Raw genomic sequence first — 18,567 nt, 5'->3', positions numbered from 1 at the left:
AGGGTTTAGTCATTTTTCTACCGGGAAATTGTACCACCACCTACTAATTAAAGAGGGATTTTAGAAAGCAGTCATTTTTCTGCGGGTAATATGCACTCCTAATCATTTAAGAGGAAATTAAGTGCCAGTCATTTCTCTTCGGATAAATTGTATCCCCCTTATCATTTTAGAGGAAATTAAGGAGACAGTTATATCTCTATGTGGAAATTGTAGGCCACTATTGCTTTTAAAGGAAATTAACGGGGCAGTCATTTCTTTACTAGGAATCTGTACCACTTATTATTTAAGAAGAAATTTACGGGCAGTCATTTCTCTACGGGAAAATTGTACTCCCTCATGATCATTTGAGAGATATTTAAGAGGGCAGTCATTTTTCTACGTGGAAATTGTACCACCACCTTCTAATTATTGAGGGATTTGAGAAAGCAGTCATTTTTCTACGGGTAATTTGTATTTTCTTACTGGTTCAAGGAGTAATTAAGTGGGCAGTTAATTTTCTGAGCAGAAATTGTACTCCCTACTCAGTTAAGACGAAATTTACAGAATAGTCATTTTCTACGTGAAAATTTTACCCCCTCCTTATTTAAAAATAAATTAAAGGGGCAGTCATTTTACTATGGACAAATTGTACCCTATCGTCAATTAAAAACAAATTACCGGGGCAGCCATTTTTCTATTAGGACATTTCCCCCCCCCCCCTTCCTTCGCTTAAGAGGGATTTTAGAGAGCAGTCATCTTTCTACACGTATTTATTCTCTACTATGTGTTTTATCATAGTAATTCAGGTTGTGGGCTGAGCCTGAACAGAAAATAATAACACATATTAACAGTAAAGCAAATATAAATACTTAAATCACAGAGCTGCGAGTTATAGACTAGAGTAGCTATGGAAATTCTGAACGGGGAATGGACTCCCCTTATAAAATGAAAGACACCTAAAAACTTTTATATTTCACACATATAATTTCATATAAGTCACAGTAATCTACGCTCATTATTTCGAGAGTTTGTAGGAACGTTATAACTTCAAACTGAAGTTCTTTTTTTTACGGGACGGGGAAAATGTGTTTTATATGTCCCTCCTTGGAAAAAAAAAATACGTTGCTTGTCCCTCCCTGGAAGAAATCCTTCGATCGTCTATGAGTACAACCCTTTCTAACACCTTCCTTTCTTTCCAAAACAATTTTCCTGAGCTTCATGATAGAACATTTATTTTCCACTGGATAACGACTGTAGTAATATTTTACAAGTACTTTTCCGTATGCAGAGTTAGATCAGATTATCTACTTCATCAATATAGCTATTCTTGTGAAGCTTATTTTGGTTGAAAGAGCTTTATTTGTGTAACCTACTCAGCTAAGATACAAACCTCCTTCAACTGTCGTAGCTTTGATACTCGCAGTTTCGCCTTGGTCGTTTACTTCTTCGTTCATTCCTCTTACCTGAAATATTGAAAGCATTATTTCATTTTTTGTAGTGAGCAATGAAAATGAAATGTTGTTCCTTTCTTCCTACGAATATCACTCACTTCAACAAGAATCGAATGCATTAAGTCTTTGGGACTATTGTTTAATGACGTTTCGTAAATAATACGTACTTGGAAGAATAATATTCGGAAATACAAACAATGTGAATTAAAGTTTAATGCTCAATAGACTGGCTCCAATAATATACACTACGACTTTTATGCAAACACAAGGTGTTCCTAGCGCTCTTGCAGCTTCTTATAAGAGCAGCCTGCCAACAGAATAGCAGGATTGTATCACCAGGAGGAGATACTTACAACTTACAAGACTTTCTTAGTGGGAAGGTAGCTTTCGAGAACGGAACATTTGTCTGGTACCGTGCACGTTTGATGTTGCCAATCCATGACAAAGTGAAATTTCGAAAATTTTATTGGTTTCTTAAAATCTTTTACAGTCATTTAATAGCTATTAGAATGTGATCGATGTATTGGAACATATAGCGTTACACGATAATGCTCGATAAGACAGTAATATACAGGGTGACTGGTAATTACATGTGTTCCCTGAAAAGGGTTAAAGTAGAGACAATTTGCAATAAATTTGACCATATGATACCCCGTCCGAAAATTAATAGTTTTCGAGATAATCGAGTTTCAATTGTTTTTGAAAAAAATGACAATTTTCCACATAAAAAGATGAACGGGTGGGTCTAAACTTACAAGTGATGATAAAAAATTGCACTCTTAGTTTACTTGGCAACGTATTAATAAAAAAAATGGTATGACACGAAGCGTACAAATTACGTAAATTACTTCCTTGATTCATCAGCTATCCAACAAGGTACAAATGTTGCTGACATTCACATTTGTGTACAAGAAATAACACTTGATTCATCTTCATGTGAATGGAATCAATGAACAATACAATTAAAGAACATTACACGTCTTGCTCAAAGTAGGCACCTCCGTTACGAATGCAGGCACGCAGGTTTTTACGGGTCATTTGGTCTCGTAACTCGTGATGTGATGGTGGCCTTGACGTGTTGACCAGCTGTTAAGATCCTCTCCCTGAGCTCTTCTTGCGAGTTTACCGGTGCCTTGTCATGTGGCTCCAAATGTAAAAGTCGCAAGGCGTCAAATCGATCGGGGGATAGAGCTGGGCAGTCATCATGCTGGTAAATCATGTCACGTCTTGTAGCTAGAGGCACATCCTCCAACAACATTGCCATCCCGTTCCACAAAAAATGTTCATAAGTGATGCCATTTAAGATTTGGGGCAGGAAAAATGGCTCGATGCAATGATTGTTGATTACGCCCATCCATACTTCTGCCTGGGCGTGCGGCAGTGGCTGGATGAAAATTACCCAAAGAAATGGATTGGCCGAGGCGGACCGATTCCCTGGCCGGCTCGATCCCCCGATTTGACGCCTTGCGACTTTTACATTTGGAGCCACATGACAAGGCACCGGTAAACTCGCAAGAAGAGCTCAGGGAGAGGATCTTAACAGCTGGTCAACACGTCAAGGCCACCATCACATCACGAGTTACGAGACCAAATGACCCGTAAAAACCTGCGTGCCTGCATTCGTAACGGAGGTGCCTACTTTGAGCAAGACGTGTAATGTTCTTTAATTGTATTGTTCATTGATTCCATTCACATGAAGATGAATGAAGTATTATTTCTTGTACACAAATGTGAATGTCAGCAACATTTGTACCTTGTTGGATAGCTGATGAATCAAGGAAGTAATTTACGTAATTTGTACGCTTCGTGTCATACCATTTTTTTTATTAATACGTTGCCAAGTAAACTAAGAGTGCAATTTTTTATCATCACTTGTAAGTTTAGACCCACCCGTTACTTACATGTGATTGTTATTTGGGAAAAACTCTTTTTTCAACTAACCACTTATTTGTTAGCTATCAGCAAACGCTGAAATAAGTTCCATACAATGAGCAGTTTTTCTCAATTCATCTTTTTATGTGGAAAATTGTCATTTTTTAAAAAACAATTGAAATTCTATTATCTCGAAAACTACTAATTTTCGGACGGGGTATCATATGGTCAAATATATTGCAAATTGTCTCTACTTTAACCCCTTTCAGGGAATACATCTAATTACCAGTCATATATATATAAATACTTCATGAAAAATATTCATTATTATAAAATGTTGAATTGTTTCATTTTTATTTTTATATTTACAATATTTCCATTTGCAACGTTGAACGGTCAACTATATTACCAGTTTGCTTTATAACAGATTGCTTTGAGGACTAATGATTTCTTCCAGACCGAACGGGGCTGAAAATAGCTCCCATTCCAAAATAATATTTTTTTTCTGGTTTGGCGCATCAGGGAGCAGTTTTGGCGTGTTGTCCTTTCACTTGATGTTCATATATACATTGCTGGCAAAATGAGGAAAATTTTCCGTGATTCGAGCAGTTGAAATTTTGATATTTCGTAACGGGAAATCACAAAAGTATATATCGAGTTCGAGTCCCAATAGGAACTTGAATAGTAAACTCGTAATCTGGAAGATAGGAGGGATTGCATCGTGATCGAAATGGATCTTCGAGAGGTGGCTTCTACGTAAATCCATTAGGAACACTATGAATTGGACGGAAAAACGTGAAGTAAGTCATAGATTCATTCAACTAGCAACAGATGACAGTTGAAGTTCTGATAAAGGAAACAGCTGTTTTGTTGATTAGCAAAGTGTTTTGTTTTTTAACAAAAGTGACTTACACCACTGTAACTTTAACCCTTTAAATTGTTGGTTTAAGTCAAATTTATGCACAGATAGGCTAATCGGGACTGAACCTACAGTGTATGGTACTTGTCGCAGGTGCAACTCGGAGTTCATCTTGGTGGTGACCAATTCGTGGATGAAATGTCAGTGAGAATGGGTGCACCCTCGTTTGTCTGTCTGAAGTAGTAGTAGTAATAAGTACAGATATAATCTAAGTCTTAAATAAATGATGATTTTGTTATGGAAACGAGCAATAACATTTTTAGAACTATTTCTTTGCAAATTAATAATGCATATCATTAACTAAACACAGTACTGTAAGTAGGTAGGATCCGAACCACTATGTGCATTCACCGGAGATCGAACTCGGACCCCTTGATTACAAGGCGACGACGCTACCACTGCGCCATCGGGGAGGCGTTTTAGGAAAACAGAATGACGTAGAATGAAGAGGAAGTGCAATTCAGAAGTTCGGAAGCGTAAATGTAGAGCGATTTTGTTAGTGAAAAGTGATACTTGTTTAAGAATTGAGAGTTCTCAAAAGTTTGGTACATGACGTTATTTAGATAGACCATTATAAGGTTAGAAGTACATCGGTGAACTGCACAAAGCTAGCAAAAGGCGTGAGTAATATTTGAAACAGGTTATATTTCCTTCTATCTTGTGTTCATTTATGTGCAAGACTTCATTTTGAAACTTCGCTCAGATTTTAATAAGAAATAAAGATTTGCAAAATATAATTTTCATCTTTACACAGCATGGTCTCCTTGAGAGGCTACAACGTCTTCCGAGGCGGCAGTTAGGGAAACGAACTGGCGGGGTGATGGCAGTGATAAGGGAGGATATTTCCGCGGTGGTTGAGGCTAACTCTGACGGAAACTACGCACAAATGACAAAATATATTTTCCTGGAACTTACAATCAAACAAACAGAAGCTACTGCTGGCTGTTGCGTACCGTCCACCTGGAACGTGCTTTGTAAATTGTGAGGAGTACTCGCATGTATTATTAACGGGCGATCTCAACTTTAATTTAGAAACAGACAAACGTGAAGTAAATAAATTCAGCGGCGCTATCTCTTCTTACAATCTAAATATTTTGAAGCTCGAACCTACCTTCCACATGGCTACCTCGCATTCTTGGCTAGATGTCATCTTAACAGGATACTGCTCTAAGAATCGCTAAACATAGACAAACGAGCGCCTGCGGTCTCTCGTTCCACGATCTTATTTACGTTGCTTACTTGCTCAATGTTCCGAAATCCAAGCCAAACATAACTGAATACCGCGATTTTTAAAAAAAAGTAACCCCGCTTCACTAAACGAAGATGCTACAAGAACCCCATGGAATTCAATATACAGCTTCACTAATATTAACGATAAGCTTAATGAATTAAATAGGCTAATCTTACAACTTTTCGACAAACATGCTTCACTAAAGAAAAAACGCGTCACGCCGCCTGCTTACTCCTGGATGACCGACAGCATTCTCGCACTTATGGCGGAGCGTGATTCGGCTCACCGCAGGTTTAAATCTGACAAACGCCTCAAATCTCCAAATATTTTAAATAGTTTTAATAACTACCGCGCGTTGAGAAATCGATGTAATCAGGCCGTGCGCAACGCAAGGAGGAGGCTCTCTTACGAATTATTAAATATGCAAGGCAACTCTAGAATGCTAAGTAAAGTGGTCCCCTGTGCTTAGCACCACGCCATGAAGGCGTATAAGGGGTGTGGGGGAAACGCCGCAGAATGCTGTGGAATAAATTTAAAAAATTAGGGCTAGGAGTGAAACGTAACGTAGATCCTACTCGTGTTTCTTCCTTTGAAGAATTAAATACGCATTTCTCTTTCTCTCTAATTCAATGAACAACAGCAAACCACAAAGCAGAAATGACAGAGTTTATTTTTAATCCAGTGCATGAGTTCCAAGTTGCAAAAGCAAAGGTCGGATCAAATCTAGTTCTGAAGGAGCCGACAACCTCCCATTGCGACGAAGAAAGCTTATTTTACCTAGTTTACTGCCATACATCACCGACATTTTTAACCTTTCTCTGCGCTCTGGAATTTTTCCAGATAAGTGGAAAATTGCACACGTTCTTCCTCTCGCCAAGATTGACCCCGCCACTTCCGTTGACAACCTCCGACCTATTAGTATTCTTCCCGCGGTTTCGAAAGCATTAGAATACATTGCTCACAACCAAATCAGCCGACATACAAATGAAGTTCTGGCTCCTTTTCAACAAGATAGCTTGTGGCGTTCCGCAAGGAAGCGTATACGGCCCTTTATGATTTTCTTTATACATCAATGACCTGCCAAATATGTTAAACAACTGCCGTTACCACCTGTATGCCGATGACCCCCAGTTATACTATTCTGCATCCCCAGTAATGTTAAACGATGTAATTTCAGAGGATTGTTAACTGGTCGCTAAACAATGGGATGCATATTAACCCTAATAGATCACAAGCTATTTTGATTGCTTCTGATAAACTGAACCGTTACATAGATCTCAACATTCAACCTTCCATTCTTGTAGATTCGACTCACATTCCATTTCAACAAACTGTTAAAGATTGAGAACTTTGTATACCTGTCCACAGATCAAACTTCTTCACGAACTCTTTATCCGTATCCGCTGTTAGGCTGTGGAACCAGTTGCCAGAAAACGCTAGAGCAGTAAGCTCCGTTGCTTCCTTTAGCAGACGTGTTCGCCACTCTCTTCAGAGTAGTCGTTAGATCTTCCCCTGTCAAGCAGACTAAAGAGCATGTGCAAGTGAATGAAGTCTTGCAGTTACTTAAATACAATTTTAAATTTCGTATTCCATATTTCGCATTTTGTGTATTATATATTTTGTACTTTGTGTAATATATTCAGAGTGTTAAGACTCGTGTGTTTGAGTATAATGTGTGTGTCTGTGGACATATGTGAAATGACTTAATGTACTTTGTGTTTATTATAATAATGTATAATTTGATGTGTATTGTTCAGTGGAAGAAAAGGCCTTGTATAACCTTAACTCCGTCATTTAAAACAAGGCGTTATTAAATAACATGATATAAATAAATAATCAGGTTTGAAGAAAAGCTAAAAGGAACTGCTTCTTGCTTCAACGAAAGCAGAAAATTAATTATTCAGTAAATCACCGTTCTTACTGTTATCAGGAGCCTTTAAACCCGGAAAATAAAAAGTATTTTTCATTCGTTATAACTTTTCAACTTGTGGCATGTCGATTAGATTGTAGCACTACAGTGAATAATACACGTATGTATTTGTGAACCTAGGGCAGTGTCTGCTATTGATCAGTGTGGGTCAGGAGAACATTGATTATTGACTGTTTGTGGGTAACAAGAAAGAAACGTACACACATACCGCAATACATTCCACATTATTATAGCTATAGAAGTAATTTATTCATCTTTATTCTTTCGTACTCTAAAATAATAGGCAGATTCTTACTTGCTATCTCCTTGCATTCGAACTTTGCTCCTTACGCTCAGTGTCAGCTAGGAACTACCTGCATAAATAATATATATTTTCTGATATAATTTTCATTAACGGATCTCTTTTCCGTTAAACATTCCTCCCGGTCTTCTTAGCAGGCAGTTCGTTCTTAACAAGTAAGTACCAGTGCCAATTGTTTTAACTCCAATATTGCTTCATAAACTTATTCCAACATAATTGTATCTCTTACTTTGTCTGTTCATTTCACACGCTCCATTTCTCCCTATAGCTATATTTCTCAATATTCTAATCTATTTTCGTCAGTTTTTCGTAGAGTTAAAGATTCTGTACCATACAACATTACACTCAACACAAAACACTTCATTAATATACTTATTTACTGTATGTTAAAATAGTTATTTAGTTTTGTGGCCTAGAATTCCCACTTTAATTATCATTGGTTTCTTCCCTGTAATCATTGACTTTGTCTTGTTCACATTTTTATTTCCATCCAGAACGGTAAACATGGGAATTTTATTATTCCAACGTACTAAGTACTGTCCTTTTGTCTTCTTCTGACAAAGCCATGTCGTCCGCAAATCTGATGATTTTTTCCTCGTTAACCTATTATTATCTTTCCATTATTCCGAAAAGAGTTATTTTATAATTTTACAAGTGTAAGTAGGTGTTAAATAATGTAGCTGATTCTCACCCAATTTAACTTTCCCCGGCTCTTCTTTCTTTCACCCTTGCTTCAACTCGTTGTTTCATGCACAGATATAGCTGTACACGTCTTTCAATTTGCTCCTTCAAATTTAATTTCCATATCAAGAAATACCAGAAATACTTTCTTTCTCGAGGTACCTTTCGCTAATAATCCACAGATATGCATTGCACCTCTTGATGTCCTAAACATAAACTGTTATTTTTCAAAGTGCCTTCAGCTGTAGCGTATACGCTTGTATTAAGTACTTGCTTAAGTAGAATTTTCGTTGAGTTCGGTAGCAGGTTGATTGATCTGTATTCAGTACACTTCCTGGGGTTAATTTTCATCTGTAGGTAACTGGAATTACAACATCAAGCTCTAGTGGGTCTAGGTATAGGTTGAATATTACTGTTATCAGGCTTTATGACCGAAAACTTCGTGAAATTTCAAATTAGATTTCACTACCACCCGCCCCCGCCCCTTCCAACTATTAGAAACTGCGTGTTTTCATTAACTTATTTGGATCTAAAAGCCTTAAACATTTTAGTTGATAGCAGGTGCATTCGAAAATACAGTCTACAGCACCAGATATCCACTTATTACTATTACTTTTAAGGATGATCTTATAAGTTCCTGATTCCGACTGTGAGGAAGATCTGAATAATACTAGTCACCACCGGATGCGCTAAACAACATTTAATCAAATAAACTAAATCAGATGTCAATGAAGATTTACAGCTATATGTCAAGCCGATAGTTTTATTTTATGTTTGTACGTCACATGTAATTCACATTTCATTGAAATTAAGCACATGGTTCATGTTTGATTAAAGGTAAAAAGAAATGTCGGATGTTACAAGTGCAGAATTTCTAGTAAAATTTATAGACTTGTAACTTTTTTCCCCAGTTCACTTACATCTTGCTCCACTCGTTTTGGCATGGATCCAGCACATTTGCTGCACATTCACATTATACTAAATTAACTGTTAAATATAAGTTTGATATCACTCATGTTTTACCAACGGTATGAAGTTTTCAAGATTTTCACTGTATTATAGGAACATAGAGAAAATGAAAATACTTTTCATTTTTGCAACATCAATATTTCGCCAAAAAAATTAAAAAAGGCAATTAAAACTGATTTTTTTTTCTGTGTTGCATCATTGCAATATATTCTTTCAAACATACAGTATGTAAATATCTATACTGTGCTATGATAGTATTTCATCTAGGTATCTTTATCCATTTCTACGTAAATGGAATCACACCGAGAGAGTCCCAACGTCTAGAGACAGAAAAATCTTCAAGGTTAGAAAAGTACCCGAAATAAGCATTTTCCGACGTGAACACCGTATAGAACGAAACCAATTGTAGGACGAGAGCTCTCCAAAGAGCTTTACTGCTCACATCAAGTCCCTAAAAGCACAAACTAATTCATAAAAAAATAAGTTAGCATTTCGCTAGAACTCCAATGAAAATGAGTATTTCAAACATATGAAAAGACTGAAACAATTACCTACGTGTCCGTCTACATTTAAAGATCTCTAACCAAACAATAGTACATTTCCAGAAGAGAAAAATTCCAAGAGGCCTGCATTTAGATCCAGGAAATTGAAATGTTGCGACATAGGTAGAACCTAAGTTGAAAATGACATAAAGATATTGCTTCCTATGTGAAGAAACCGAGGAAGAAAACATGGTATATTACAGTGAAAGAAGTGGGTACACGATTCGTTTCAAACGAGGGCATTTTTACATTTGTTAGGTTCAGAAACAAACCACAGTTTTTCTGGTGTGATTTAGGAGACCAGTTGCCTAAATCGCTCCATTTGCAAGGGTTTGGAATTTCATATTTGTCAGTTATTTTTAGGAATAAAATTTTCCAAAGACATATGAAGAGAGGTAAAAGTCCCATTTACGAGGTGGTGTATTAAAAAAGTAAGTAATCATCTCACTTGTTTTGCAGCTAATACCATTTATTTGAAAACTGTTGCGATAAGGGCAACTTTCCCCTAGCTTCTGACGTAGATACAAGCTTTAAATATGAGGAGGTTCGTGTATGTCCTTATGATTGGAGACTACATTTCTGAAACAGGTCGCGGATTTCTGGGTAACAAAGCCGCAAGCATTTAACCCTAGAACAGGCGCGCGGGCTACATATGTAGACCAACCAATTTGTTTTCATTGCCACGCAATCCCCTCACGTGAGTCGGTTGCATGGCTCTCAGTACCTTCCTACCTCCTCTCCTTCTAGGTGTTAAGTGTGCTTATACACTTCTAAGTGTTAAGAGCTCTCTGTAGTTAGGGTCAGGGCTACGTCTGTAGCCTGCGCGCCTATTCGTGTCATAGTTTTGCAGTAGCCGGGGCAAAAGGCGAAGCGACAGAAAAAAAGTCTAAAGTGGAGTATTTTGAACTTTTCCCTTGACAGCTACATTTCGAAAATTATCACCGCTTTTACTCGTATTTACTGCATATTGATCTACTGAAAGAATGTTTTTCTCTTCGAATGCGAGAAACATAGTTGAAGTTGAAATTTGCGCATCTTCTGGTATTCTGCCAGTGTGCTTACCTTGCATTCATACAAGATAACAAGGCTTGAGTTCAGACTGATCTACTGTTCTTTACATACATTTTTCTATTATTTTTCTTTCTAAAATGTTATTCATGTGGTTTTGTATTTCCTAACAGAGCTTGAACTCAAATGTGATACTTTGGACTACAAAAAATAATTTTAATGCAATGTTCTCTTCTTGATCCTAATAGACAACTCGTGTAATATGTCACATTATGATGATTACATAATATTTGTGCTTTTATTATCCATATGTGTGCACAATTCTCTTTACTAAATTGATGCTAACAAAATTACATGATAAATATGTGAGAAACATCTAAGTACCTTTTATGATATTTTCTTTACTGGACTTCAAATTGATGGAACTTTTTCAAAAATTCACGCATTAAGTTTATTTGCAACCAGACTCACATTTTTCAGAAAAAAATATTTTATCACCATACAACAAAAGGACAAAAAATTGCCATGAAACTGTTTTTTCTTTAATTTTGAAATATATATTTTTTTATTTTTAAAGAAAGAATGTCAAGAGCTACACGTGTAGCCCGCGCGATTAATAGTGCATCAAATGCTGTTCTAGGGTTAACGTTGTTCAATAATTGCACCAAATTAGAAAATGTTAGAATTCCGACAAGTGGATACTGAACGAGGTAATCTAAAATCAAAATCTTTGCCGTTGTTCTGGAATACGTCTTCACTTCTCTTGCAGAACGAAACCGATTATTTTGTTTATTAATTTTGACTTGAGACGAAAATGTTTCTGTACGCCACCCTAAGGAATTGGTCAATTGAACAGTCGACTGTTAGTTGTTGATACCTGGCGAAATCATCTGCGGAAAGCATTGTCAGTAAATCGAGCAAATGCAACACCAACTCCAACGTATAATTTCATCCAGGGATGTAGTTGAAGGTATCCAGCGGTATACGTCATATACCATCTAGTTAACCTTACCTTAGCGAATATCTTATACCACATTGCACAAACCTTCTACTTTCGTGTCCTTTGTATTTACTTTACATATTCCATTTAGCGTGTTACGGTTAATTACATCTCTTTTAACATGATCAGGTTCATAATACTGAGAAACTGAGATGGCATGATGGATTTCAGTATTTTATTGCTCTCATTGACTAAAATTACCAAACACAACGTAGAAGATGAACTTATATGACGTGAGATTTCGTAGTATCGAGTAAGTGCAAAAGTCTCAACAATGTTCTTGTGTTTCTTTCTAGTAACAATTGGCAAGCAAGAATAATTGCTCTCAGCTTTAAACGCGACAATTTTAGTCTTTACAGTTTTAAACACGCAAAGAACAATTATAAGAGAATTGAACTATTCAAGTAGTCTCAAGAATACTATTGTCTTCCAAGTTTTATTCTTAATTTTTAATGTAATTAGCAGTATCATTCAAGTTACTAACAATATATAAACTCCCCTATTCACAAAACCTATATCAACAAGGATATAATGTATGAATAACATGATGAATTGATTGATTAATTGCTTGAATTAAGCCATTTTACACCCTTCAATGCATGCGGGAAAATATCTCTTACTGGTGAATTTAAAACAAGGAGTGTAAAAACCACTTGAGGAAAGTTAAAAGTGCAAGGTTGTAAACGGACCTGCACAAGACAAACACAACACATTAAAAAACATTATGTACTGTAGCTTGTAAAATAGTAGTACTGTATCGTTTATGTTTAAATGTTATCTTAATATATAAAATGGATCTATGTGTGTATGTGTGTATGTATGTTTGTTCGAGCATAACTCTCGAACGCCTGGAGCGATTTAAACCAAATTGGAACACGTATTACTTGGAAGCTGAAAAATATACTGTGAGGGTAATACACCCCTGGTACCTTTGGGGGTGGGGGTTGTGAGAGGAGGTGACATGTAAAAAAAATATCGAAAACGACCGGTATTATTTGGAATCCATAGTTTTCGGGGTCACTAAGATGAATAGTGATACTTCCAATGCCGTTCAACCACAAGGCACCCCTGGCACCCTTAGGAGTGGCGATGGAAAGGAGTGAAATGTAAAAATAATCGAAAACGACCGATATTCGTGTGGAATCCATAGTTTTCGGGGTCGCTAAGATGAATGGTGATACTCCCAATGCCGTTCAATCACAAGGCACCCCTGGCATATTTAGGGGGGTAGAAAGGGAGTGAAATGTAAAAGTAAAGGAAAACGACCGATATTCGTGTGGAATCCATAGTTTTCGGGGTCGCTAAGATGAATAGTGATACTCCCAATGCCGTTCAATCACAAGGCACCCCTGGCATATCTAGGGGGGTAGAAAGGGAGTGAAATGTAAAAGTAAAGGAAAACTACCGATATTAGTGTGGAATCCATAGTTTTAGGGGCTGCTAAGATTTGATTTGATTGATTTAGTTTATTTTACTTCGCGTTTTGTGACTCTTGGCTAATTTGCAAAGATGGGGATAAGTGATGAAATGATGAGATTGATGAATGGACATTCACAAACAACCAAGCCCGACCGGGATTCTAACCCGGGACCCTTGGAGGGGCTGCTAAGAAGAATAGTGACATTCCCAATGCCGTTCAACTCCAAGACACCCATGGCACACCTAGAGGTGGATGTGGGAAGGGGTAAAATGTTAAAATAATGAAAGACGACCGATATTAGTGTGGAATCCATAGTTTTTGGGGTGGACAAGATAAATAGGGACACTCCCAATGCCGTTCAACTCCAAGACACCACTGTCACCCCTAGGGGTTGAGGTGAGAAGGGTTTACATGTAAAACGACATATATTAGTGTGGAAACCATAGTTTTCGGGGTCGCTAAGGTGAATAGTGAAACTCCCAATCCCGTTCAACTTCAAGACACCTCTGGCACCCCTGTGGGTGGGGGTGGGGAGGGGGTGACATGTAAAACGACCGATAATAGTGTGGAATCCATAATTTTCGGGGTCGCTAAGATAAATAGCGACACTCCCAATGCCGTTCAATTTATTTATTCTTGCTCTTGGAGATGAAACTAAAATTGTTGTTCATAAATTGTTTTTAAATTTATATAATAGTGAATTTGTAAAATATATTACTTCATAATTTGTGTATTGTGCTTATACTTTTAAGTACCTGTAAATAAAATTTGTTACATTATACGCTATAGTTAGAATTCATTAAACACCCGGGCAACGCCGGGTAATCAGCTAGTATAATTATTAAGAAACGCGTTTCATGTTCTTTTTAATATTTTCAAAACGTTTCCACTAATGCAATATGTCTCTTTTATGCCAATCATGGGCACATGATACATCAGTATTCTACCGTTAATGAACTTTTTTGCATAAGTTAAATGATTTCATTTATTTAATGGAAACATAATCCAAAGTTAATAGGAACATGGTATAAACGTTTCACGTCACAGCGGATACGGTGTGAAAAATTTGGTATACTGCGTTCATCATTGGCAAGTGGAGAAGGACCGTAACACACGACCGTATGGCTAAATGAAGACCCTTAAATTGAACGATCTGTGCTATGAAACGCTGTAACCAATAAGCAAGTAGGCATTCCGTTGAAGAAATAATCTCTTCCAATACTAAATTATTCTGTGCTACTGGAAAGAAAAACTTTCATCGTTGCTGAAAATTCATAGAGTCTAATGGTATCTAATTGGGATTAATAACTGAGAATCTATACTATGATATTCTATATTAAGACGATAAAGCCCAATTACCTTCTACAGTGCTGTACCTGTAATACTGTATTAAGTGTTCGGCATATTCTTTTTTACCTTCTCAACCATGTATCATTTATGTAGGGAGACTATTACAGTGTTTTAGCGAATGCTAGTACCTTCTTGAGAAGTGCTGGCCTTTTACAATGTTTCTGAGGGAGTTTTCAGAATATTCTTACTTTTTAAATGTGTAGTGTTTGTCCTGTGTAAGTACCTTTATAATTTGCATGTTTCACTCTTCTCAAGGGGCTCTATACACACCCTATTAAATTTGTTTTTGATTTATGTGTAATGGTTTTAGATCAGAGTATTTTCCCCTTCTACTTATAATAGTGCAAAATGAACATACCCGACTAAGCGCACAAAAATTTCAAATCAATTGATCAATCATTAACTAGCCTGGCATAATGTTAATTTGTCAATTTATTTATTATATTAACTGATCGTTGTAGTTCTTAAAAATTTCGCTGGATGTACTACATAGTAACACATTGAAAAGCACCCAATGGCTAAATTAGTAAAAATAAGCACTTTCATGTATTTGCTATAGAAGATTTTCGTGTAAATAATAAACAAGAGATTTATGTTTTGTTGTAGAAGAAACATTTGAGGCAAGTGAACATAATGTTTGCTATGGACTCCTTGTGTAGTCGAGAGGTTGCCGTTTGTGCACTAATGCTACAAAGGATGGCAAACACTCACAATGATAAAGTTGCTCACATCTAGCTACGGTTTTCGACGTGTTCAAAGTTTACGTGAGTTACGAGAACAGAAGAGAAAAGTTGTCTGAATTCAGGGCTTACCGAAATATAGTATTCCGTCTCGAATCGGAGACCCTTGAGAGTATGGCAGTACATGGAGGGCCATGGCTTGCAGGGCTTCAGACCAGCTGTAACATTCCTTGTTGTTCCATCCTCTTCGTAGCTGATGGAGAATCCCGTGAGGTTCCCGGCTGCTTCCTCTGGAGGGGACCAACGGATGCCAACCGTGTTTCGTCCCTTCTTGTAAACGGTGAGGTTCTGCACAACATCTGGAACTAATAATATTCAATCTCTAGTATTATTCTTCACTAAATCCGGATGGTAAATTTTCGAGCATATTCCTACACTCATCATATTAAAAATAGCGTATAAATATTTCATCCTTGTCATATATCGTGAGTTAAAATGTATCTTATGTATTATATAATAACAATTGCAATGCAGTATTATTGGTTACCTATTACGAGAAACGAATTATAAAGTCACACATATTTTTTATAATATTATTTAGAGTTTAATTTTAATGTTAACTAGTTTGCATATGTTGACGGAAAGGATGTACATTCTACTTCGTAGTTTCACTACGCCCAATATATGAGGAGTAAGGATAAGTAAATTAGGTTTATTTTCATAAGTTTATTGATCAGTGTTGCTATCATGTTTGCCTTAGAATACGCTGTTAGGAAGGTAAGAGAAACTGAGGAAGGTCTAAAATTAAACAGTTTGACTCAGCTGCTAGCATATGCAGATGATGTATACTTATTGAGGGATGATGTAAGTACAATTGAGAATAATGCTAAAATATTTTTCAAAGCAGCTAAAGAAATAGGTTTGGAAGTTAGCAAAGAGAAAACTAAATATATGCTTACAGGCCGAAACCAAGTGTTAGGTAATAATCAAAATTTAATTATTGATAACAACTCGTTTGAACCAGTTTACAAATTGAAGTACTTTGGAGTAAAACCAACAAATGAAAATTATATTAAAGAGGAAATAAAAAGTAGGCTTAATTCAGGAAATGCATGTTCCTTTTATTTTCATAAAGTTTTGTCTTTTCGTCTAATATCTAAGAAACTAAAAGTTAAAATATACAAAACAGTAATTTTGCTTGTAATGTTATATGGAATGCAAACTTGGTCCCTTACAATGAAAGAGAAACATAATTGAGAGTATTTGAAAATAAGATCCTTAGGAAAATATTTGGGCCTAAAAGAGACGAGGAGTCAGGTGAGTGAAGACGGTTACATAGTTTAGAAGTACATAATTTGTATTCATGTTCAGATTGGATGACAATGATTATAATCAATAAGAGTTAGATGGGCAGACCATGTAGCACGAATGGGAGAGGAAAGAAGAGTTTACAGTATTCTTGTTGGGAAACCTGATGGTAAGAGAAATGTAGGAAGATCAAGACGAAGACGGAGGGATAATGTTGAGATGGACCTACAAGAAATTGGTAGGGATGGAAAAGAGTGTATATATCTTGCTCAGGATAGGACAGTTGTAAGGTCTGGTTTGCTGCAGCCATGCCTTCGTGATCAAGAAGGCTAGAGAGTTAGTTAGTTACAGTTAGTTGCTATCATGATCACTTTTCAATGTCTCATCACCAACTTCATCTTTTGGGATCACAGAATAGAACACTCTACCCAGGTCTTCGTTTGTTTCAGCAAGCGATGCCCAGATCTGCCGTTCTCAATGCGTGAGGAATATCAGATTTCGAAGATCATTCAGCGGGAAATTTTATCAATGATTAGAGAATGGAGTCAAGTCAAGTAAAAACAGAACACCAGTGATACAACACGAATTCAGTGAGCACAGAAATAAAATATGCATGAGGAAATTTTTTACGCGATTGGTATACATGTGACTGTGGTGCTCACAAAAAACGAACTGTCATCAAAATGGCGTGCCTGCACAGACTGAGAACAATGCCACAACCTATAATTGGTATCGTTTGGCCATAGACATTCCAAATTACAGCTACACAAAACCAGAAAGTCATATCATTGTCTGGGTGATATCATTATACCAGGGTGAGCGCCGTGCTCACACGTATACCACATGGACATACCACAGACATCAAAGCATGAATTGACAGAATATAAGGTACGTAGCCATAAGTTCGCCACTCTCCCAAACTTCGACACCCCACAGATTCTATGTTTAGCAGAAAGATGGCAGAAGCTACTTCATGCCAGGTGCATGGTGCCTTGGAAACTACGTTGAACACTCAAGGTTGATTTCCGTTAACGCGTGCAGGGGTTTATCCAGGATTTTTCCTTTTGGGGGTGTTAGAAACTTTTGGGGGGGGGGTTAAGTTTGGGGATTTGGAGTGCATATTTTGGACCGTTTTTAAAATTTTCGCCCTAATTGAATTTGTTCATAGACGTTTTCAGAGATTACCCTCTTCCCCCTCCCTTCCCTTCACAAAACATTTCAGAAGAAAAAAAATGTCAAATGCAGGAAATGATGGAAAATAGATTTTTATGTTAATGCTAACATTTGATAATGTTTAGTACTTGCTTTGATCAATTGTTAGACAAAACACGAGAGATGACATTAACAACACAAAATTTAAAATTATTATTAACAGGTATCATTTCATGCAATTCTTAACCTAGTTATCAAAAAATTGGGAAGACCAGCCCAATACTTTTTAACTGTATTTATATGGTACTTGTCACACTAGCAACTCGCAGTTCATCTTGGGGGTGCCCAATTCATGGATGAGATATCAGTGAGAATGGATGCGCGCGCGTTTGTCTGTCTGAAGTAGTAGTAGTAATAAATACAGATATAATCTTAGCCTTAAATAAATGATCAAAATGCGAGAGAAGCGAGCAGTAAAATTTTTAGAACTATTTCTTTGCAAAATAATAATACATATTATTAATTAAACATAGTGACAAAACTTTCATTTCACAATGCAATGAACAATTTTGTTTTGCTCGTTCGGCGTCCTCTTTACCTCAGAACATGTTCCCTGACTCCTTGCGTTATAGCTTCATTTAGAGATGCATATACATAATTTTCATAGATCTAATGTTGCGAGTGAGTTTCAAATTCTGCTGGTGGTTTAAAATCTCTGTTTAAACAATGATTCACAAACTAAAATATAGTAATGAAACTCTTTATATATTTAGA

The 18,567-nt window shown here is 36.7% G+C and overlaps 1 protein-coding gene across 1 annotated transcript in view; it reads right to left on the bottom strand.

Moving 5' to 3' along the window:
* The window catches only part of LOC145994362 (protein sidekick-1-like), a 104,448-nt gene that overhangs the window by 17,449 nt on the left and 68,432 nt on the right, over positions 1 to 18,567 (bottom strand). Inside the window, exons 10-11 of the mRNA XM_083130477.1 lie at positions 15,466 to 15,698; positions 1,370 to 1,442 (exon numbers count right to left, since the gene is read on the bottom strand). Coding sequence (XP_082986603.1) covers positions 1,370 to 1,442; positions 15,466 to 15,698 — 306 coding nt within the window. The remainder of the gene's footprint in view (positions 1 to 1,369; positions 1,443 to 15,465; positions 15,699 to 18,567) is intronic.

This window comes from Lepisma saccharinum, chromosome 10 (genome assembly GCF_977018435.1).
Source record: "Lepisma saccharinum chromosome 10, izLepSacc3.1, whole genome shotgun sequence".
NCBI classification, from domain to species: domain Eukaryota; kingdom Metazoa; phylum Arthropoda; class Insecta; order Zygentoma; family Lepismatidae; genus Lepisma; species Lepisma saccharinum.
The sequence above is the reverse complement of the archived record's forward strand: the minus strand, read 5'-3'. Positions and strand labels throughout refer to the sequence as shown.